The sequence below is a fragment of the Cheilinus undulatus genome, linkage group 11 (genome assembly GCF_018320785.1).
Source record: "Cheilinus undulatus linkage group 11, ASM1832078v1, whole genome shotgun sequence".
Classification (NCBI taxonomy): Eukaryota; Metazoa; Chordata; class Actinopteri; order Labriformes; family Labridae; genus Cheilinus; species Cheilinus undulatus.
Genome location: NC_054875.1, coordinates 14,390,284 through 14,413,532, shown reverse-complemented (window position 1 = coordinate 14,413,532; position 23,249 = coordinate 14,390,284). Strand labels below are relative to the sequence as shown.

Genomic DNA, 23,249 nt, shown 5'->3' with positions numbered 1-23,249 from the left:
GGAGATCACTCAGTGCATCTGCATTGTCCATAGTGAAGGCGAAACATTATGGGGGAAGGCAAATATCACTATTTTAAACCACTGCAAGTTGGGCCTTTGGAGGACTGCTATATTTTCTACATTTTTCCTCTAAGACCATATAATGGAGTTTGAATCTACATTTAGCCATCAGAGTTGGCTGGGCCCCTGACAAACCCAGAGAATGGGCCCTCTCTAGTTGTGATTCATTGATCTATACCTTTATTGGATGACAGTATTGGCCTATATTTGCTCTAAATAGCAGCCTATATCAGCTGTTATAGACAAGCTCACCGCCATGATCACAAAGTCATACCGAAACAGAACAGGAGTAGAGAGAGAACATTTTTTTCTGTCATGGCAAGCTGTCAGTGTTGCTCTCTGTGCTTGTTTGGATAAGACACGTCTGGTTCAGACAGAAGCGCCGCTGCTAATGACTGCACTAGCAGGCCTGCTAGTTGCTTAGCTGGGACACAACAACTACCCTTTTCCCCGTAACTATCACATAGTCATGCCAAAGTGGGGCAGCAGAAGAGCGACAACATCATTTTCTGTCGCAAAAAACTTTCATGGTGGGCTGCCTGTCTCCCTCTCTTATCAGGCTACGTTAAGGCAAAAACCCACAGGCACTGGCTAGAGACAGATATGAAAAAAGGATAAACATCATGTGGTGTTGTAGAGGAGGACATTTTTGCTCCTCTGTCTTAAAACCCGGCACCAGCGAGTGTTTTGACTGACCAGGTGTTTGCTTGTAGGAGCGAAACTTTGAGAAAATCGATCACAGTTTGAAAAAATATCCACCGCAATTTCGCTCGGCAAAATTACATCGACTTCTACAGGTTTGAAAATAAATATTTTGTGTGAATTATTCACACAAATAAATCGCCTCTGGTTTGCAAGGGCCTTTAGAATAATTTTCTAGTCCGGGCCTCTCACATGGGGCGATAGGTTTGCTGGGCAAGATGGTGTGGTAATAATAAAAGTAATAAATAAACAAATAGATTGACAAAAGGTGCATAAAGTAAAGCTTGTTTGAATATTTATGATTGTTATAATCATTGTACATCCCTAGCTAATGACATAATTCTTTGGTATCTGACAACGAACAGTTCTAATGTTGGCTGGTAATGGAGAGTACTGGACTTAAATGTCTGAAGTTTTTGGTCTAAGTCCAGTTCTGTCTGAAACATATCTAAATTTGAAGCAGCTCTCTTTAAAATAAAAAAAATAACCAGTGTCTGAATAAACAAAAACAAAGCCTTTAATTACAACCAACAGAAGGATAAACACAAGACAAACGCCAAACGTCTGACAGCAGCAGACTCTGTTTTTTTATATATACTTATAAAATAAACTCTAAATGAAACAGACCTTCAGCTTTTTTCCTCAAAGTCATGTAAAACGTTCACCTTTATAATCCATTATGTACATTTTTACACTATGGGCTGCTAAAAAATGACAATCTCCCACTTAATGCTGACAAAAAGATTAATGCACTACTCAAACATCGCATAATGATAAAGTAGCAGTAAATTATGGCCTTTTTTAACATTCAGAAAATTAAATAGACAGCACATTATTTTATATGCTACATAAAGCTACTGGCAAACTGAGGTTGTTTAACTAAGGCTGCTAAAAAAGTCTTGCTTGTAGTGAAGTACATTTTTAACCCCAACCAGAATGGTTTCCATCAAACAAGCATACAACTAAACAATCTTTCTTTCTGTGCAAGCACGCCATCTAACATGGAAAAACACTCTGAGTTTAGGGTAAAAGGCATTGTAATTACAGCAGTATTTTATATTGAACAAACATGGTATCGTTCAGAAGATAATTTATGACACCAAAGACAAATGGGCTGAGAAACATTAAAAAGGCAAAGATATTGAAGTTTAGAGACATGCATCTCTATTCACAGTATCATCTATGAATATAAAGGTAGTAATTCTGCCTCCTTTAGCATCAAGATGATTTATAGTCATGATGGCAGGAGACACAGGTAGCCACAGTGCTTTTGTTTTCTCTTTACAAGGCTTTAGCAGCATTTGCCTGAATAAATACGACCACCGACTGTTGAAAACAGCATGCAAGTAATGAAGATACTGTATGCTAAAGGATCTGTCCTACAGCAGTTGCTCAAAATCAACTGTGACTCAATTTAAAAAGACATTTGTAACTATTAAATATCTGAAGTGCAAAACAGACAGCTATAATCTAGCTTGTTAGGGAGCCACATAAGGGGAGCCACACTATTTTGAGAAAACACAAGTCCATTTTATTTATTGGGGGTTATCTTGTCTAGTCCAGGCCAGGCAGGAATGTAATAGCGTGGCAAAGTGCCCTCCATTAGCCTCTCCATCCAGAGTCCCAGACGGTCCAGTTTGTGGTGGATCTGTAGGGTGGATATGCTGCGGGATTTGTTTGATTTACGTGGTGGGTGGTCATCCCTGGAACTTGACCTCGACCTTCCGCCTGAAGTGACCGCTTCGTCCTCTGATGACTTATTGTCAAGGTCTTCCCCAGTATAGACCGGCTTAAACAGACAAAGGTACTTTTTGTGGCCGTTAAGTGCCAGTACGAAGCCGGTGTAGTCTATCTTGCGGTTGCCACCGTCATCCTCATCTGCATCAATCTGTGTAGCATCCTGTGCGTACTCCAGGAGTGTGTTCATCCACTCACTATGCTTGTCAACATTCAGGAAAGAGAAATGCAGCGTCAGGCTCCTAGGAGAGAGTTGAGAAAATTAATGTAAAAAGGGAGATTTACAAACAGGAAAGGTTAATACACAGCACACCTTAAAGCAGTGATTTTCAACGTTTTTCCAGTGATGTACCTCCTGAGAAATATTTTTCAGCCAAGTACCACCTAAACAGCGCAAAGCTTCTTTGGCCGAGAGTAAAGACATAAAATAGTACTGATTTATAAAACGTTGTAACCGATAAACACTTTGAAATTTCAAACATTTTTTTTTTTTGCAAACATTTTAAATGGTTAAAATGAAATGAAATTCATGACAAATTTTCTCATCACTAAATGTGGATATTCATACTAGTGTAGTGAAAACATTGACTGGACAGGCATTAAACCATTAAAAAACATTAGTGTGCAAAGCATTGCTCAGCTGCAGTGGTCTCTCTTGAACTATTTGAAAATAAAAACATTGAACTAGAAAGAACTAAAAACCTGTAAGAGGAATAACTTAATTGTAAAAATACAGCTTAGTGCCCCTTTTTGGGATTATAATAAAGATCTCTTCTGAAAACTGAAATCATGAAGTTATAGATCAACATATCTTAAATTTAAAAGCCTCCAAAACATAATATTCAGTTTATAAACTGAAGCTCCTTGCACACCAGACGCAATTTCTCCATGCGAATAACTTACACAAAATATTTATCTTTTGATCCTGTAGCAAGCCAATGCAAGCTTCCACACCAGCAACATAATTTCTGAGAAACTGCAGTGGACATTTTTTCAAATCGTGGTCATTTTTTTCCAAGTTTCGCTTCAACAAGCACACATCAACACACTTGCTGGTGCTGAGTTTTAAGGCAGACAGAGGAGCAAAAAGTCCTTGTCTCCAACACCACGTTTGTCCTCCCTTCATATCTATCTGTAGCCAGTGGCTTTGCCTTATGTAGCCAGGTAAGAGAGGGAAACAGGCAGCAGGCAGCCTGACATGTTTATTTGAACGTAATAGCACTACTCACACAGCTGGAGCTGTTACTAAAATAACGGGACTTTAGTCTAATGAAATATTTAACAACACAGTCTCCTTACCTCAGACACACAACTTATAAATGCTCCAGATCAATCAGCTCACTAAAATTACTCCTCTGACCAGTCTGGAAAACAAACACGTGAGCCAATTGGTGTACTGTGGGGTGTTAACTCCTCTCACAGTGAACCTTAGTTACCTGTGGCACTTTCCCGCATGTCTCTCCCCAGCTCTCTCATCCCTGTTTTCAATTCTCTCCACTTCCCTCTGCTATCAATAAAGGCCCCAAAAGCCCAAAAATACATCCTTAAAAACATGAATGAAAAGTCAGTCCATCCTCTTTGTGGACTTGGCTGGCACAGAGAATGAACAGTGAAACAAATTGGTGCTGACCTACTGGCTGTGTGTAAAAGTACCGTTATGCACAGACCAGAGGAGAGAGAGGGAGAAACCTCCTTTTATCTTACACTCCAGTATATCTCACTGTTTATCAGAGTAGCCTTCATACGTATATTCTAAAATCTCACGTAGCCCCAGGAGTGCCTTCAAGCACCCCTGTTTTAGAACCACTGCCTTGGGAGGTGTTTGGGTCATTTCATGGCTTTTGGGGGAATTTTTTGTTTCCCCTTTTTTGTTCATTTTGACTGTGTTAATTGTTAACAACATACATTTTGGATGCTTATTTTTAATAGAATTTTGAAATCTTAAGCTTAAGCTGTACACTTTTTGCATACTTTCAGAGTGTTTGTGACTAAAAATGCCCTACTGAAGCCCATTAAAACCACCATTTTTGATCTTCTAGCCATCACAGTACAAAAAAAATGTATATTATTAGGCTTTCGTTCAGTCCATTTTTCCTGTTTGTCATCAAATACATTTGGCATCAGGGGAAATTGAAGCTTTTATTCCCTGTTTCCTGCAGTGAAACTATTTGTTTATTAAAACAATAATAATAATACATAGAAATCAATGTTGTTCATTACTTACATATTCAAGGCCGTGATAATCTAACCTGACATGCCAGATGGATCTAGAAAACCTTCAATACTTAGCATTAAGGCAAGGGCAGAGGATTTGAAAAAAACTCAGAATATGACTGAATGAAAGTTCAGTCACATTTTTACGGGCCAATCAGAGCAACAAAACAGGTGACGTAGCTGCGACCGAGGTGCGCATGTGCTGCTACTGAGGAATAATGCGAACCATGGCGACTACAGACATGTCAGTACACGACTTTTGTAGTTTTTGAAAAGAAAACAACTCAATGCTGTTCTTTGATCTTCTTATAACGAAGAAATGTCATCAAGTTCTGATGAAATTGGTGCTTTAGCAGTATTCACACTAAGCTCTTCCGCCATAATTGCATGGGCTTCTTGCTGCTGTTTGCTTACATAACGACTCCGGGGCACCCAAAAGTATTGCCCCTCGATGCTGATTGGTCCTGTCACTTTCTAACTGGGCCCAAACGGTTCAGACAGGAGCTGTGCAAAATAGATTTGCCAGTGAGAAACAAGGAATGGGAATATCCATCTGCTTTGCAATGTAAGTGATAATCCCCTTCAATGAAAACAAATTTGTATGCAGTATATGAAAAATATTTCATTTTATGTGTTTTCTTACATTAAAAATGTCAGGGTTTTTGCACTTAAACTGAAACTTGAAAGGATAATAAAGTGAAAAAAAAATCTCATGTATAGTATTTTATTGCTAGTTATGTCTGGCATCCATTCATTCCATTCATAAACAATTGTTAACTTCTGGGTGTTTGACCAAAAGATGGTTGTTGCTGATTATAGACGTATCCAAGGCTGTGATAATCCCCTTCAAGGAAATCCAATTTGCATGTAGTTTAAGACAAATATCTTATTTTTTGTTTTTTGTTTTAAACATAGAAAGATCAATATTTTTACACTTGACCCTTTAAACGCCGATACCTTAAATAATAGCCAGAAAATGCTCATTTTTTGAAACTGAGATGTTTATTATTTAATGTTTATTTTTTTGGATCAAATTTGATGCATTAGGCATTTCTGGCAATGGATAATCCACTGGAGGACATTTTTTTCCTATCATTTACAACATTATATTAAAAAGGTTTTGAAGGAAATAATTGATTATGTTTATTGGACAGAGGTCTCACAAAAATGTGTATCAAATATGATACAATTGGTTTTAAATGGTTAAATTCCCAAAAATTAATTAATATTTGAAATTTAAAATAATTTCTGAGCTTTAATTTAAAAAAATAATACAAAAAAAAAGGAAAAAAATGTGAATGTATGGTAATTTTATTGTAATTTATGTGTACACCCTCAGTGTAACTATTGTTTTTACAGCGTATGAGGGTTAACACTCCCTTTTCTCGATTCATCGATGAATTGGATGTCTTTTTAAATCCTTTTATTAAAAATTGTCTAGATGTCTATATTCTTAAAACTAAAAGAAAACTACATTTTTTTAGTTCTGTTAAAATAAATAACTGAAACATGCCATTAAATAAATGATTTAAAAAAATGAAAATGATATTTTTTTATGTTTTTACCTTGCCTCCCTCTAGGGCTGTGCAGCATGGCCTAAAATTGATATCCCGATATATTTTTAATATATCCCGATACACGATACATATTGCAATATTTTAAAATGGCCTCTCAGCAGCTGTATTAATTTGGCCCCAAATGACACTAGTTTGGTGATAAAAAATAGACCTTTCTATTGGAGTTTTAATAAAATTGTTTGCAGAAAGTAAAAATCAATATAAAGTCAAATTTAGCAGTTTTATTTTGAAAAGGACTTCATTCAATCTTTCACTAATAAATCAGGAATACATAAATCATGAAATACTCAGTCTTTTATGATGTATGGAAAGTCCTGAAATGTTTTCTATGTTATGTTTACTATTGCTGATTATAAAATGATTATTTTCCTCATTAAGGGTGAAGCAAACCTACACAAAACTCACCAATCCTGCATGCAGCCAAAGGCCAAAATCCTGCAGTCTAGTCCTCCATTCAGGCTCACAGCTGTGGTTATATTAGTCCATTATCTGTGCTGGGAGAAGCGAAACTCTAGCGAGAAATGCGCTGACAGCTCAAAACTTACCCACACTTTTAATTATCGCTTTTTTATTGATTGTATCATTTTGTTGTTGCAGCCCTCATAAATAGAAATTAAAACTCAAAGATTTGCATGTATTAAACACATAAAACAATAATGATTAAGGGTTTTTTTTTTATACAGACTTGTTCTCCCATCTCTTGGGGACCAAAAAGTGAAAAAATAACCCTTCCGTTACATAAAGTCTTCAAAATATCAACATCTTACAAAAAAGTCCTAGCTCTTTTGGGAATATGACACATTATTTAAAGCAGTTCCTGTCTGCTGACAAAGAGGGACACAACACAGCCTCTCTGTGTCTCTTTCTATCCATTATGAGCTTTTTATGCTCTCCTCCAGTTTTTAAGTGTTTGCACAGGCGCTGTTTGGCAGGGCATGACGTGACGACGGAACAGTCTGCAATTGGTTGTCACAGCCCAGTCACAATGCATTGTGGGATATAAACAGACACAGTATTAGCTGCTAACGGCAGGGACAACTGAAAAATGGACTGTAAAATTGATTTTTGAAAACATTCAATGCAAGAGGTACTGGTGTGGATTTAATCTTTAAACACCCCGGAAAGTCTACCAAGTTCTAGGCAAGCGAGAAAATGTTCTGTAAGAGCTATGAAGGCGTTGTTAGTGACATAAGAACAGCACAGCAGGGGGCTTTCAGAGGAAAAAAACAAGTGGCTATGATTTATGGTTCAAAAGTTATTTAACTTTGAATAACACGTGTCTCTTCTTCTTGTACTCGACATGACTCATTCCACATGAAGACAAGTTCATACTGAGCTGCTTACCCTGTGAAAGAGTAGACCTCTTTGGCAAACTTGCTTAGTAGGATGTTCTTGGAAGCGTCACTGAGCACAAGCACTATGTTCATGTGTCCCGGCCTCAGCTTCACCAGGTTGCTCATGTAGGTGATATCGGTCAGCTCCGTCACTTCTACAAAGTTCTTCTTAGGAGGCCGACTAAAACAGGAGTACAAATAAAAGACGTTGAAACAGAAAGGTAATGCCTTCACTTGATAAAATATGTCAACTGTAATCGATACTTGCCTTGAAGGTCCACCAGCTCCTGGGGACCCATTTTCTGCCTTTGTTCCATCTTTTGCCTTTGGTTTAGTCTGCTTATCATCACTTGAATCACTGAAAACATTTTTCCCGAAGCATAATCAGAGGGACAAGAGTAAATTTCATGGCATTATATTTATTTATTTATTCCTACTTCAATGGCATTTTTTTTTAAATGTCCTACGTTTATCTCACAGAAAAGCGTCAGTTTTCAAATAACGTCTGATTATTTTTGAGGCTGTGTGAAATGTGTGTTGTAAAAACTACCAACCTGAAAGCCTGGATGACCACAGTTCCAAACAAGATGAACAAGGCAGAGAAGATAAGGGACAAAAGAGGCATCATCTCACGCCTGCAAACAGTCAAAGATATTAAAAGTATAACAAGGCAGTTTATTTACAATGTAAGAAAGGGATTTTATGTATCTGATGGGAAAAAACTCATGCTTGCAAATCAAAATTCCTTTGGGAATATAAATGATATCAGATTTTTGCCCATACCTGATAAGCAGATATTTCCAACCTCTGTATGCACTATACACTCTATACACTATATGGACAAAAGTATTTGGCCACCTGACCAGTACACCAGTACTGGTCATTATTTTGGAGTGTTTCTGTGGGAATCTGTGCCCATTCAGTCTGTCGAGTCTTTATGAGGTCAGGCACTGATGTTGGACATGAAGGCCTGGCTCGCAATCTCTGTTCCATCTCTGCTTGACGAGGTTGAGGTCAGGGCTCCGTACAGGCCGGTCAAGTTCTTACACACTGAACTCGTCAGACTATGTCTTTATAGTCCTTGCTTTGTTCACCGGGGCACAGTCATGTTGGAATTGAAAAGGGCCTTCCACAAACTGTTGCCACAAAAATGAAAGCATTGCATTGTCCAAAACATTTTGATATGCTTTAAGATTGCCTTCACTGGAGATAAGGGGTCTAGCCCAAACCCTGAAAAACAGCCCCATACCATAATTCCTCCTCCACCAAACTTCACAGCTGGCAAAATGAGGTCAGGTAGGTAATGTTCTCCTGGCATCAGTCAAGCCCGGACTCGTCTATCAGACTGCTAAACAGTGGTTTATCACTCCACAGAAAATGTTTCCAGTGCTCCACAGTCCAGCGTCAGTATGCTGTACATCACTCCATCCAACGATTGCCATAGGACTTTTTAATGTAAAGCTTGCATGCAGCTGCTAAGCCATAGAAACCCATTCAGTGAAGCTCCCTCTGCACATTTTTGTGCTTACATTAATTCCAGTGAAAGTTCAGAACTCTTTAGCTAATGAATGAATATAGCTAATGAATAACATACTCAACACTTTACCATCTAGGGTGAAGCATTAGGGTGCATTTAAACATTCTGCAGATATATGCACTGCAGAAATATCTGCGGTACATATCAGCAGAAACTGTCACATCTGCTGGTACAATAAGCCAATAAATATTATGCTGATAATACTGTACAACTCTAATTGCTCCAGGACAAATTTGAACTTTAATTCTTAGATGTATTTCATGGCCTAAACAATCGAAAATAAAACATCAAAGATTTAAAGAATTGAACCTACCAATTGTTGTGCAGAATATCATCAATGACCTCAGAGAGATAATCATAAGATGCATAGATCCATCTGATTACAAACATCTATGAAAAAGATTGTTAATATTAGTACTTGTAGCACTGGTAGGACACAATTACATTTCATAATCAATAGAATATTTTTTTCTGATGAGTGACCATACAGAGGCAAACTCATTGTTGAGCTCAGGCAGCATGGCATCATGAATGAGGATGGAGGGGTCCTTCTGAAGTCTGTCCAGCTCCTCCAGAAGACACTGCTTGTCTTCCTCACTGCCATTCCAGACAGTAACTGGCTTGAACAAAGCCTTGCCTGCAGCATTACGCCTCTCCAAGATCACAACCTGAGTAAGGATAGCAAATAGACCAGTAGTATAAATGTTGAATATTTTACTTTTTATAAGTTGGTTGTCTTTTGGGTAACGATCTTGAGTTATAAAGAATACAACATTTGGATAAACCTTCAGATCAGGTGAGACACTTGTATGCTTCTACCTTTAAGACCTGATATGTTTTGGATAATATCATTGTTGTAAGACGTGACTGATGAACTGCAATACGATTTGCAGAAACACATGTGAAAGGTAGAATGAATAAAAATGTGTTAATTTTAGCCTCTGCAGCCTTCGCACAGAAAAGTTGATGGAGGTTTTAAAGCTGAGCAGTGACACAGACAACGGATGACAATCGACTGAGGGGAAATACGCGGAGGCAGAAATCAGCAGTATTTTAGGCATCAAGGACAACAATGAATTTTCATGACAATCCAGATTATGATGTGACTGCAATTCCACCGGCCAAGGCTCAGAGCATAAAGGACATGTTGAAAGAGAAAGTGGAGTTAATAATTTTGACTTGACTTCTTGATGGTTTTTAAAAATGCAAACAAACTTGGGTTTTTGAGCATGAACTGTGCATTTAAGGTCACACCACAGCATCTCAATTAGATTAAAGTCTGGACTTTGACTTGGCCACTGCAAAAACGTATTAATTTTTAATTTATTAGCCATTCAGAGGTGGACTTGCTGGTACATTTTGTGGTGTTGTCCTGCTGCATAACCCTAAGTGCTTGAGCTTGAGGGCACGAACTGATGGCTGGATGTTTGTCTTCAGGATTTTCTGGTAGACAGCAGAATTCATTGTTCCATCAATCACAGCAAGTGGTCCAGGTCCTGAAGCAGCAAAGCAGCCCCAGACCATCACACTGCACTACCATGTTTGACTCCTGTCATGATGTTCTTTTTATAAAATGTCGCGATATTTTTACGCCAGATGTAACGGACCGCATCCTTCCTAAAGTTTCAACTTTTGTCTCGTCAGTCCACAGAATATTTCCTCAAAAGTCTTGGGATCATCAAGATTTTTCTTAATAAATGTGAGACGAGCCTTTGTGTTCTTTTCTGTCAGCAGTGGTTTTAGCCTTGGAACTCTCCCATGATCGACATTTTTGCCCAGTGTCTTTCTTATGGTTGAGTCATGAACTCTGACCTTAACTGAGACCATTGAGGCCTGCAGTTCTTCGGATGTCATTCTGGGTTCTTTGTGACCTCCTGGATGAGTTGTCATTGCACTCTTGGAGTAATTTTGGTTGGCCAACCACTCCTGGGAAGGTTTACCACTGTTCCGAGTTTTCTCCATTTGTGGATAATGGCTCTGACCATGGTTCACTTAAGTCCCAAAGCCTTGGAAGTGGTTTAGAACATTTTCCAGACTAATAAGATTTCAATCACTTTGTTTCTCATTTGTTCTTTGGATCGTGGCATGATGCGTTTCTTTTAGAGATCTTGTAGCCTACTTCACCTTGTGTGACAGCTTCTACTTAAGGTATTTCTTGATTCAACAAATCTGGCGGTAATCAGGCCTGGGTGTGGCCAGTGATATTGAACTAAACTTTCCAAGAACTGTGGTTAATCACAGTTAACTCATGATTTAACAGGGAGGGCAATTACTTTTTCACATAGGGCCAGATAGGTTTGGATTTTTTTCCATAATAAACAAAAGCATAATTTAGAAACTGCATTTTCTATTTATTTGAGTTGTCTTTGTGAGATATTAAAATTTGTAGGATGATTCAAAACATTTAAGTGTGATAAATATGCAAAAAAAATCAGAAATCAGAAAGGGGGGGAATACTTTTTCACAGCATTGTATTTGTCCATCTGTACAATGCATTTTTTTACACATCTCATGCTGTGAACAGAACCTATTCTTAATCTGAATATATTTAGTATACTTGTTCAAGTGTTGCACATGGATAACTTTACCTGAGGATGTGACTGTGCACTGTCCTTGTTCTTCACAAGAATATCACACAAGGGTTGTTGTAGTCGCTGGTACACGTAGGCAAATCTTACAACTTCTCTGGTATTTGTTGAAGCAAATGAGAGAAATGCCTGGTTTCCAAAAGAGAAGGTCTCTTCATCACCTGTGATCAGCAGAACACAATATCTGGGGGAACAGAAGAAAATTATAGTTAGCACTCTGTTAGCAAAAAGTAAGAGCTAATCATTTACCTCACTATACCTAAAATAAAAACTGGAATTTAGGATGTCTTACTTCCTGCGTCTGTGGAACTGTTTGACAGGACAAAGCTCATCAAAGAGTTTCTGATTGACCAGCCGTGGTGCTAAGAGGAATTTGTTGTTTGACATGAACTCGTCAATAATTTGCTTTTTCATTCCCTTGGCCTGTAAAAGTAAAGCAAAACCATGAAAGAAAAAAAGGAGGTGACACAGTGACATCAAGTGAAACTGGTGCACTGGACAGAGAGCAGTGAATTTAAAGATTATATTATAGTGCCATTTTCTTCTCCTGTTTCTATGAGTTACCTGGATAATGTCCGCTGGCTTGTCAATATTCTCCTTGAAAACCAACATTGTTGGGGCATAAGTGTTAATATTAAACTGTTTCTGCAGATTGGCTGTTTCTGAAAGGCCCTGATCCACATAGCCAAACTGCAAGTAGTCCTTATAGGCAAAGGCTGTGAGCTATGGAGAAGGAGAGGCAAATTACTGACACATTTGTTTTGGGGATGAAAAATCAATCATTGCATCATGAGATATATTTTACAGAAAAAAAAAAGAACCACATGCTTACTTTGTAGAGCAGAGGAACTACGGGAACTTGGTCAAACAAAAGCACGTGTGGCTTGTTGAGCTCATGCCAGCTGTTCAAAAACTGAAGGTCATTCTTGTCAGTGACCTGAAAAGAAAAACAACGAATTTATGCCACCCAGATATCTTGTTTGTACCATTATATATCTGCACATTATTCACTCCATCTTTTATTTCATTTATACAGTGCTTAACAAATTTATTAGACCACCTGTCATATTTGTCTCAGAGACCATCCAGCATCATGAAGTGCTTTAATGCGGACTCTTTCATTTTCAGTGAGCTCTCCACATTTTACCATTTTGAACAGGAATGAGGAATTTCAAACTGAATTCACCTTTTCATACCCAAATTTGAGCCAGCTCACTGGGCTTCCCCGAGAAGCCAGAAATTAATCAAGCATAACATTCAACCACTAAAACTAATTATTCTGTTCAGGAATGCAAGTAAATAACTACAGTTTGACATATTAATCAAGAAATAAAAATGTGCTTTACTATTTTTTCAGTTTTTTGTAAATCAGTTATTTTCTATCCCAGTATACCTAGTTAGTATGCACCTTGAGATATGATAGACAACTTAGCAATTTGGACTTTTTGGTCACTGTGACTATGCTGCAAGTACTTAATGAGGATATATAAAACATTAAAAAAAAAGTAAAATACAAGATCCCCCTCCCAATACTAAACTGATAAGTGCATGACCAAAAAAAAAAAAAAAAAAAGATAAACTGTTTAGTTTTGATGTTTAAAACATCATCCTATCAATATTATGTCAGCAGAGGAAACGAGGGCATTTTACCCGGTCCACTAATCTTTGAGGGAGAAGGTCTTCTACAAACTGCCTGAGATGTTCCTTGGCTACGGCATAATGGAAAAACGTCACTTTGCCATTAATGACTCCAAGAATGGAAGGGGTGCGATGAGCACCAAGGTGATTTGCCAGTCTTCTTTCATAGCCAACATCCACCACACCTATTCCAACACCTACAAAGACAGGATATTGACAAACATGCTCACATCAGCTTTTTCAACTTGCCATGTGCAATTTAATACATTCAATAAATGATGTTTCTTCCAAACCTAGAGTCTCCATCTCCTGCACCACTTCTTTCCAAACAGGCTCAATGTGGATGCAGCTGAAGCACCAGTCAGAGGTGATCTTTATCAAATACGGCCTCTTGTAGCTGTCAGGCACCACGTCGCTGACGTACTGATTGAAGTTCAAAATGTACCTGCTGTCAGCAAAGTCTCTGTGATTCTTGCTGTTGAAGGGAAAATTGAAGAAGGACTCGTCAAAGTAAAAACCGTCATGACGATGACCGTAGTGACTGCTGCCGTATGGCTGTGTGTCATCAGTCTGTCCATAACGGTCATAATTGAGACGTTTTTCTTCATTGGACAGGATCTAGATTTGGATAAAACAAATATCAGTATGGTAAAATTCTTATTCATGTAGCTGTAACCATAGCTTCCATGCATATCCCACATGTGAGTAAATGTTAAAGAAAAAAGCAAACTGCATTGAGTACTTCAGTTTTTAACTTTGACTGACCTCATACGATTTGGTAATCCTGATAAACATGTCCTCTGCCCCTGGATTTTTGTTTTTGTCAGGGTGCCTTTGAACAGAAATGTCTATTAGTTTTGCAATGTGTGAGGCATACAGAAACAAGTCATTTTTGTGTAAAAATGTTTACCATTCTTTTGCAAGACGCTTATAGACCTTCTTAATCTCCGCCTGGCTTGCGCTCCTAGTGACCCCTAAGATTTTGTAAGGGTCCATCTCTGGTCCAGCCTGGGATGCTCCAGACAGCAGCACTGAGAGGAACACCACCAGGGCCAAAGGCAAGCACATCTTTGACCCCGCCATCACAGCTCCCTGTGGCATATTAAAGAACCACGAACGTCAACTCACAATATGCAAATTCTGCGGGTTTTTTTTTTTATCAATCATGACACTGCCTCTACCTGGCACGCAAATGTTACACAGCTCTCTCTTCCAGCTGACAAACGTCAGGTGTATTATCACCATGCAAAATGATGACAACAGTCGAGTAGCTGCATGTAGAAAATTGCATGCTAACGAGAGAGGCAAGACAAGCGCCGTAATGTGTCAGCTGTTTAATTCAGCCACTGACAGCACAATATCGTAGTTCATCTGACAGGACATGGCTGTGATATTAACGTATCGACATGAGAACGTTATGAACGCATTTTCTAAAGGGTGAGTTGCGTTTATACGGCAGCTAGCAGTCTAAACGTAACATCTCTGCAGGTACCTCAAGCAGATGCAGTCAACCAGCACTGCGCCACATCTTTGAAGGAGGTTGAGACGCTCTCCAGTCTGTTGGTTAACGCTGATATAAAAAGACAGCGAGATGCAGAGGGTGTGTTCAGCAACATCCCACAGTCCCAACAAGGCAGGCAGAGAACCTGCTGCTGCGAGTCAGGAGAACATCCATGGAGTAGAGGGGGAGGTGACCACTGCCGAAGGTGCTTTTGGGAAATTGAGTACTAGTGGAACCTATGGCTTCGTCTGAGTATGTTCGGTTTATTTCACTTGGCGTCGTCATTTTTCTCGTGAATGTACAGTGGCATGATAACCGAGTTGCAGCGACGTTCATGTACAGAATCGAACGCACCCGTGTTTTCCTTCTCGGTGAACCAATCACAGAGAGCGGTGATGTAAACAAGGAAGTAGCAAACGAAACTGAGCACGATTAAAACAAAATACAGAACACCCTGTACTCGAATAAGGTACAATTTTACATTTAACGAAAAATTGTAGCATTTTGAAGACTGGAGACTGAATTTGTAACCAGAAATGTGCCAGTTAAACATTTTGTTAATTCTCCATCTGCTTCTCTTTATTCGTAATAGAAAATGGATGAAAGACACAAGAAAATTCTTCAACGCCTAAGGATCAATCTGGTGAGAGATCTGGACCCTTCAAGCCTTTACGACTGCCTTTATGAGAAAGGAATTTTCACCCTCGACATGATCGATGAAATAAAAGTAAGTTTATAAACCTTCTTGTTTATTAAATTGATGATGAATGCATAATCCGGTGTTAGGTGTAACGTGGGACCATGCTTACTAGTGACTCACACCGAAAGCGTCTGCGTTTGTCGACGTAACGCCAGATGTTAAACATTGGAATCCTCGTGTATGTCGTATGTTTTCTTCATTAATTTAGTATTAACTTAGATATTATAATGAAAATAATAAGCAAGGCGGTATTCTCCATAACTCCTAAAATTTCATCATCTCTTGGAATTACGACAAGTAATGACATGTTCACCTGAGAGTCACCAGTTAACAGGGTAACTTTTTACACCGTTACACCGCTTAACACAGGAGTGGAAAGGAACTTATTCATTCGCTCAAATTGCTGTAATTGAGTAGCTTTTTGGTGTATTTGTACTTTTAAAACTAGTTTTCAAAATTTGTAATTTTACTATTACTTAAGTGGGGAAAGAATTGTACTGAACTACATCTTGAAAAGCACCAAGTACTCAGTTAAAAATTAAATACTAAAGCCAAAAAGAGAAGACTCAAGCTTAACAAAATGAGACTGACCAGTAGTTTGGCTTTGGCTGCACATGATAGTCAGACGTTGCAAGCACATTGCGAGAAAATGATTCCACATTTCATCCCAAAACACCTGATGCATTTTTATTTAGGTTAAGGCACACCTTATAATAAATAACCTTGTTGGAGATTCATATTCTCTTGCACATTAAGGAAAGTTCATATTTTATTGTACAGCTCCCTTGGTATCAGCTGAGTCCTCAGTACTTTAAGTAAACATTAAATAATCTACTTATTACCTTTGAGTAGACTTAGTGATACTTTTACTTCTACTTAAGTAAATTTCAATCAAAGTGGCTATACTTTTACTTGAGTATGATAGTCTTTGACTTTTTTACACCTCTGCCTCTGTCTCACAGTGCTCAGGGACCAGACGGGACCAGGCTAGAGAGTTAGTGCGAGACTTAGAGACCCGTGGGAGCCGTGCTTTTCCATTATTTCTGGAGTGCCTTCGGGAGACAGGTCAGCTCAGTTTGGCAGAGCTGCTGCAGAATGGGGCTCCAGCTATTAAGCTCCAGCCAGCAACACCAACTCAGACTGTTCGTCCTGTTTTACAGCCTCTCCCAATTAGTAAGTGTGCGACACAGTATTTTTTTGTCTCAGGACAGAAATCACCACAATGGTTGTTTTTAAATACTTACATAAAAACTCGTATTATCTTTGCTTTCTGTACGGGTGCCTTGTTTCCTGTGTAGCCCCTGCAGTCGATGTCAACAAACCTAGAATTGATGATATTCCTGCCAATCCAACCCAGAGCCCTAAAACAACTCCAACTCCAACTCCAACTCCACGTAAGATATGCCACTGATAGTAATGATACCAGTAATAATAACCTCGCAATTTTCTTGATTTCTAACACATCCTAATATGTACATCACAGCTGCTGAAGGTGAGTTCATGAGGCCGAGGCTGCCCAGCAGAACTCGACGGGATAGCCTACAGGTCAGCACTGTTTAATTATCATGCCCTTTTAACCACTGAAAAGGCAAAACTTGCTGTAAGACAGAATTATTAGAGATCTGTTCTATCTAGGTTTGTTACAATAACATTTTTAAAGCTATGACATGTATCTTGGTTATTTAGATTTTTTTTATTGCCAAATTGCAAGTAAACTCCTGCAAGGTACTCAAATTGCACAGAAGCATTGGCAAAGTTTCAGTCCCAAAATGATGACAATGTATTTGTGTAACTCTGTTTCCCTTTTGGCAGCTTCTTGTTGAGAGTATGACCATATGATCCAAAGTCTTTTAATGTTTTACTTATTTTTGATATTTTTAACAAGAGAGGCTGTATTATTTGTAAAGATAGGCTGTCAAAAAGTTTAAGTATCGACATTTTTGACAACCTCAGCTCCATTTAGTTAACAAATTCATCATTACATTTTTGTTTTCTGTGTGTGCCAGAGCTATAAAATGGATGCTAGCCCATGTGGACATTGCCTCATCATAAACAATGTGGAGTTTGATCCTCAGAGCGAGCTGAGTAACCGAAAAGGATCCAACATAGATTGTGATAAACTGGAGAGAAGATTCAAGGCGCTAAATTTTATTGTGGAAGTGAGGACAAATCTAAAACAAAAGGTAGGAACCATTCCATTTCCTCTTTCAGAAACTTAATTTATGCTTTGGTAGTTAACAGTTTCTTATCTATTTCAGCAAATCAAACATGAACTGTCAGCTTTATCTAAAAAGGACCATTCGCAGTATGACTGCTGTGTTGTTATCATGCTGTCCCATGGGACTGAGGTAAGAAATGTCCTATCTGTTTATTTTCCTAATGAAAATCCAGATTGATTTGTTATAATTCTCTTAGTAAAAACCTTATGAACGCTCGTATTTATGCTTATAGGTGAGTCACAACCGTTTCCCAGGTGCCGTGTATGGTGTTGACGGGCAACATGTCCCAGTCCAGTACATTACAAACTACCTTAATGGCCAGCATTGCCCCTCTTTGCAGGGCAAACCCAAACTTTTCTTTATCCAAGCTTGTGGAGGAGGTGAGTGTCAAGGTTTTCTGAGTCCCCCTGAGCACCAAAGCATATTAAAAAATATCCATAATCCTACTAAACACATTAAAATGATAAGATGCTCATAAAGTGGTATCATAAAAACATATTTGTTGTTTTCCTTGAGATGAAAGAGACACTGGTTTTGAGGTGTCTCCTGATGAGGTCGAACCATCCTTCGGTGGAGCAGACGACCAAACTGACGCCATACCAATGTCATCCAGCAGTGACTCTCTGAGCATGTCTGATGAAATAGATGCCCGAGCTACACTGCCCACTCCGAGTGACATTTTAGTGTCCTACTCTACTTTCCCTGGTGAGCAACATACATGCATTTGAGTGTAATTTTATTTACTTAGTAAGAGGGCCAGAGCTTAAAACGGCTTGGGTTAATATTTAATATGCTACTTCACCCCAATTTAGTACTACAACTACTTTTCCTCCAGTAGGACAACAAGACTAAGCTTAAAAAACATCTTTGTTGATGAAAACTCTAATAAAAACTAAGTCAAGTTTTTGTTAAGGAGACTAAAACAGGACTGAAATGTTAGTGCTGGTCTGTTGGGCGGTCAAAATTCATAAAATTTGTCCACTGTGCATAAAAGGTATGTCAGTATTTTTCTGACATACTTTCATCAAGGTATTTTATAGAGATGGCATATATGATTTTTCATCTGATTAAAGTCCCTGTTAAGTGCTAAAAAATTTGCATGTAAGGTTTGTTGTAATGCCACTGTGTTATGAACCACCAGGCCAAATTTCCAACATGAAAGCATCTCTAAGTTTATAGAATTAAGCTTCAAAATCATAAAAAAATCAGGCAGTAAAATCTGCTCTACAATGGTGTAAGTGTGTTGGTTGAATAAGCCAAAGCCACACCCAGTTACGAAAAATTAGATCCTCTCAAGTTAAAAAGAAATGCTCCAACCAGACAGGAGGAACCATTTTGTCTGCTATGCTGCTATGATACAACTCTCTTTTTTTCTGCTGTTTGCTGTAATTAAGACAAAAAAAAACAAATCATAGCTGGACACCAAAAATGGCCTGAGATTGTTAGTCTCACATCTGTGTCCAAGACTCAAGAGATCTGTAGCACCAAAAAAGCCCAGAGTAGTCAGATAAATTATTGCAGGACTTATAAGTCTTAAAGATGTTTGTATTGTATTGTTTTTTTCAGCAAACTGGTCATCTGCAGAGAGTCAGAATTTTTAAACTAAATTTTTCGGTTTTATGTTGTGATAAATTCTAAAATGAATGGAATTTGTATGCAAAAGTTGTGAATGTCAGTGTGCTTGCCATACATTTAAATGTTTTTACATGTCGATACAGTGAGGGGTGGGGGATGACTGAAAGTATTTTCATTTGAAAAAGGGAGCCTGACAAAAAATGTTCGGGAACCACTGAATGAAAGTATTGTTTTTGCATTATTATGAGTACATTTATAATAACCTAACAAAATGGCCAATCAAGTTTGTTCATATAAAATAAATGTCCTGACTAACAGTAAATACTAAAATGTTTGGACTTTTTGACTAGAACTGGAGTAAATATGTTTTTCATTTTTTGTTCACTAAAAATCTTACAGTTGAAAATGACTTGAATGTGACTTAACCCATTTTGACCTAAGGCCCCTGTAAAGCCACATTATGTAATAATGCCGCATTATGTAATAACCCTAACCATAGGACTTAGTGTGGGCTCCAAGGTATGCCCTACCCAACTACCTTGTCCTAACTCTAACCACTTAGTGAGTTATGCCTAAACCTAAGCCCCCTTCAGGGCTCTAGACTAAACACCTACCCTACTACCTTGCCCTAACCCTAACCGCTTAGTGGTTTAGAAAATGCCGCGTTATTACACGATGGATGGAAAATGTATTACATTATTACATAATGCGGTGCTACAGCCCCCTGAAAAAGCCCTCTAAAACACAAGTACTGTTTGAAAACAACCTTCTAAAACCTGAGGGTTTTCTTAGAAACTGCACCGTTAGACAAGTCTATTTCAGTGAATCTTGTTGCATTAGTCATCAATCAAGTGTCAGAAAACAGGCGACTCAGACGCTGCATCAGGTCTTAAAGGTAGAACAACGCCAGCATCTCATCAGGTAAATACAAACAAATGTTGCATCAGGTCTAAATGGGTTAAACTGAGAATAATTTTAATCTAAAGACTAAAACTAAGACTAAATGTGAAATAACTGCCAAAATGATCACTGCTTTGCCCATGTTTCAAAACAGGTTATGTATCATGGAGAGACACCCAGTCAGGCTCCTGGTACGTAGAGACACTGGACCGTATTCTTGAGGAAAATGCTGCCACTGATGACTTGGTCACAATGTTGATGATGGTGAGTTTCTTACAGTATATCATGCCAACAAAAATAACTTTGACTCTGTTGAACTCTGCTGATCTTTTCTAATTTGTTTTTTTTTTTTTAATAACAACACATAATCAACATCTGCTCTCTTTTTTTAGGTAAACCATGAAGTCTCCCAAAACTCTGCAAAAGGCCTCTACAAGCAAATGCCTGGTTCTTTCAACTTTCTCCGCAAACTTCTCTACTTTCAGCCCCGACCATAGCATCCAGTTCCAACCAAATACTGACCAGTTTTTCTTTAAGGAATTATCAGCCAGTTTTACTGTTTATTGTGCTTGGCATTTCTTTTGAATAATTCTCAGGGGTGATGTAGAGGTTAGCATATGCTAATTTCTGGTTTTATACTGATGTAATACCTTACTGTGCATTTTTTAATGTTTAACTTTGATCACGAACTGTGTTTGATACACTTTTTGGGCTATTTATATGCTTTGAAATGTGGGTTATGGATGTCTTTTTAAGTATTCTTGTGTCCTGTACATCTCCGCAGCTTCCAATCTTTCATCTTTCATTGATAACCCACATGAACTATTTTACTGACTTTATCAAGTTCAGTTAATTTTGGGATTTCTCAGCAAAAATGGGATTAACAGTTATTTTATGTGTGTAGAGGTTATGTCAAGGAAATGTTTGACTTGACAAGAGCCACAAATGAGAGTTAAAAGTGCCCTAGTTTACAGTAAAGTTCAAATTAGAATATATTTCAGCACAATCATGCATTGAAATACAACAACAGGATTCAAACCGCTGACGACAAATGCCAAGATTCATGATTCAGGAAAAAAAATTCTTAAAAATTTGAAAATTTTTGAATTTAACGTTATTTAATGTTATATATCAGAAACATTCTGCAGACAATCAAACAATATTTCAGTGGCTGCTTATGTAATTTTGCTCTAACTGAACAAAACACTAGTGAAGAGAGATTATCCATTCTCTCTTGGTGTAGAGCTTTGTTTTTGCTGCCCATCAGTCTGTGTGCTTGACTTGTATTAAGGGCTAAATACAGATATGGATCTCTTCTTTCAATATGGAATTAGTATCTTGTCTTTATTTCAAACTTAATTTGTACAAACAAAAAGAGAAAATAAAGCTGTTTTATCATTGTTGACCTGTATAAATTAATAGCATTGTAGCTTAAACTTTTAGCCCTTGAAAATTTTTGGAATAGTTTTAAAACATCTGTTAATAAAAGGAGAAATGCAAACATATAAGTGGAACTGACAAAATTTAACTGTATGATGACACACATCTCATAATGTCTATTCTAAGAGTGATAACATTAACACCCTCCCGAAGATTTTAGACTAAGCAAACATTTTATAAATTAATCAGGCAGTGCTGCTGCTGCTGACATCTGTTGTCACAGTTTATAGGCATGCCACTTTTACTGTTACATATGCTCTCAAATCTGTCAGCCATCTAGTAATGGTTCATTACAAATGTTACCTCAAGACAATTAAGGGCATGTCTACTGTACTCTGTTATACCCCAACATTAATCTTTCATGAACACAGCAATAAGCAGCACAGGGCAAAGTTACATTAGCAGGGGAAAACTTTCCTTCAACCACATTCATGTTGAACAGCACCAACTGGGTATAAGGGGATAGAAGGAGAGTAAAGAAAAACTGCAGTAAAAGAAAGAACTCTTCCACAGCAATGACTAAATTGCTGTGATGCAATATATGATATGATGTCAGTCACAGAGGACTTTCTGTATATACTGTATACCACCCTTATTTTTAGAGCCCTCTCTTGCCACCAGGGGTCTCCAGTATCATGATAAGCTTCTATGGTGTGGTTTTCTCTCTCCAAATTAACATGTTGTATTAAATGTTGGTTTATCTCTAATAAACTGATTTGATCCTAATCTAAAAAGAATTAAAAAAACATTAAAACACTGTCACATAAAGATTGTCATATTTAAATGCATTGACAGTGGTGACAGTGTCAACCAGGAGTAGAGCCAGACATGTTAAATATCTGGAGCTTAGCCCCAAACTTATGATGGTCCAGCAGCATGTTCCCCTGGAAATATTTACCCATCTGGTTGTTGCATTTTTAAAGCAATTTTGAACGACATATTTAGAAGTAATATGCCAAAATATATATTTATCATTAGGGGAAAATGGTGCAGTTCCACCTTAAAAACACCCTTTATAGCCTTTATATAGTTGTAACTATTGTTAAAGCATCTTCATCACCCTAAAATCACAATACAACATGTTATAGATCAATCACTTTTACTTCACTCCTTCAAAGGGGCCGAAACTGTCTGTATGTTTCTTAGGTTCATTCATTAGAATAAAAGAGCATTAAAAGCAACATGTAACATCCAGGATACAGATTTTATCATGAAAATGCAGTAAATTTTAATGTTAGATATTCCTTTAAAATACATTTTGCACTGCAGCACCTAGAAGAATTTTTTTAAGTTTGACCACAATAATAACATTTCTGTAATGTTAATTTTGTCAACTAAAAGTGTGACTACAAATGTTAGTGGACAACCTTTTATTTTATTAGAAAACTGAAACAAAGACTAGCAAAAATAAATATATTTGATGACAATTGCTAATGAAAAGTAAGTTTCATCAAGGAGACATAGACATAAACAAGACTAAAATGTAATTTCGTTTTTAACAGACATTCAGAATCCCCAATATTTCTC

At 37.8% G+C, this 23,249-nt stretch overlaps 2 protein-coding genes across 3 annotated transcripts; one reads left to right on the top strand and one right to left on the bottom strand.

Annotated features, from left to right (window-relative positions):
- Window positions 1-1,261: 1,261 nt before the first annotated feature.
- dnajc16 (DnaJ (Hsp40) homolog, subfamily C, member 16) lies at window positions 1,262-15,057 on the bottom strand. The gene is made up of 15 exons (XM_041798966.1): window positions 14,880-15,057; window positions 14,298-14,479; window positions 14,153-14,219; window positions 13,681-14,005; window positions 13,400-13,584; window positions 12,582-12,686; window positions 12,314-12,472; window positions 12,042-12,172; window positions 11,750-11,933; window positions 9,650-9,829; window positions 9,475-9,551; window positions 8,179-8,259; window positions 7,893-7,982; window positions 7,635-7,805; window positions 1,262-2,741 (listed from the first exon to the last, which is right to left on the bottom strand). The coding sequence occupies exons 2-15, from the start codon at window positions 14,468-14,470 to the stop codon at window positions 2,294-2,296; spliced, it is 2,376 nt and encodes a 791-aa protein (XP_041654900.1). The 5' UTR covers window positions 14,471-14,479; window positions 14,880-15,057; the 3' UTR covers window positions 1,262-2,293.
- Window positions 15,058-15,210: 153 nt separating this feature from the next.
- casp9 (caspase 9, apoptosis-related cysteine peptidase) lies at window positions 15,211-22,603 on the top strand. Of its 2 annotated transcripts, none has more exons than XM_041798968.1 (11): window positions 15,211-15,357; window positions 15,481-15,615; window positions 16,551-16,761; window positions 16,887-16,982; window positions 17,072-17,133; window positions 17,664-17,771; window positions 17,847-17,936; window positions 18,040-18,187; window positions 18,324-18,512; window positions 20,437-20,546; window positions 20,675-22,603. In XM_041798968.1, exons 2-11 carry the CDS (start codon window positions 15,484-15,486, stop codon window positions 20,777-20,779), a joined length of 1,251 nt encoding a protein of 416 aa, XP_041654902.1. In that variant the 5' UTR covers window positions 15,211-15,357; window positions 15,481-15,483; the 3' UTR covers window positions 20,780-22,603. The 2 variants fall into 2 exon arrangements, with proteins under 2 accessions (XP_041654902.1, XP_041654901.1); XM_041798967.1 differs by having other exon boundaries at window positions 15,212-15,357; window positions 17,595-17,771; window positions 20,675-22,602.
- Window positions 22,604-23,249: the final 646 nt, after the last annotated feature.

Coding starts and splice junctions, on each gene's coding strand:
- dnajc16 (XM_041798966.1), bottom strand. CDS start 14,470: ATGGCGGGGTCAAAGATGTGCTTGCCTTTGGCCCTGGTGGTGTTCCTC. Junction 12,173..12,313: donor AGCCAGCGGACATTATCCAG/GTAACTCATAGA, acceptor TTACTTTTACAG/GCCAAGGGAATGAAAAAGCA. Junction 2,742..7,634: donor GAGGTCTACTCTTTCACAGG/GTAAGCAGCTCA, acceptor ACTCTCTCCTAG/GAGCCTGACGCTGCATTTCT.
- casp9 (XM_041798967.1), top strand. CDS start 15,484: ATGGATGAAAGACACAAGAAAATTCTTCAACGCCTAAGGATCAATCTG. Junction 17,772..17,846: donor GGACAAATCTAAAACAAAAG/GTAGGAACCATT, acceptor TATCTATTTCAG/CAAATCAAACATGAACTGTC. Junction 20,547..20,674: donor TGGTCACAATGTTGATGATG/GTGAGTTTCTTA, acceptor CTCTTTTTTTAG/GTAAACCATGAAGTCTCCCA.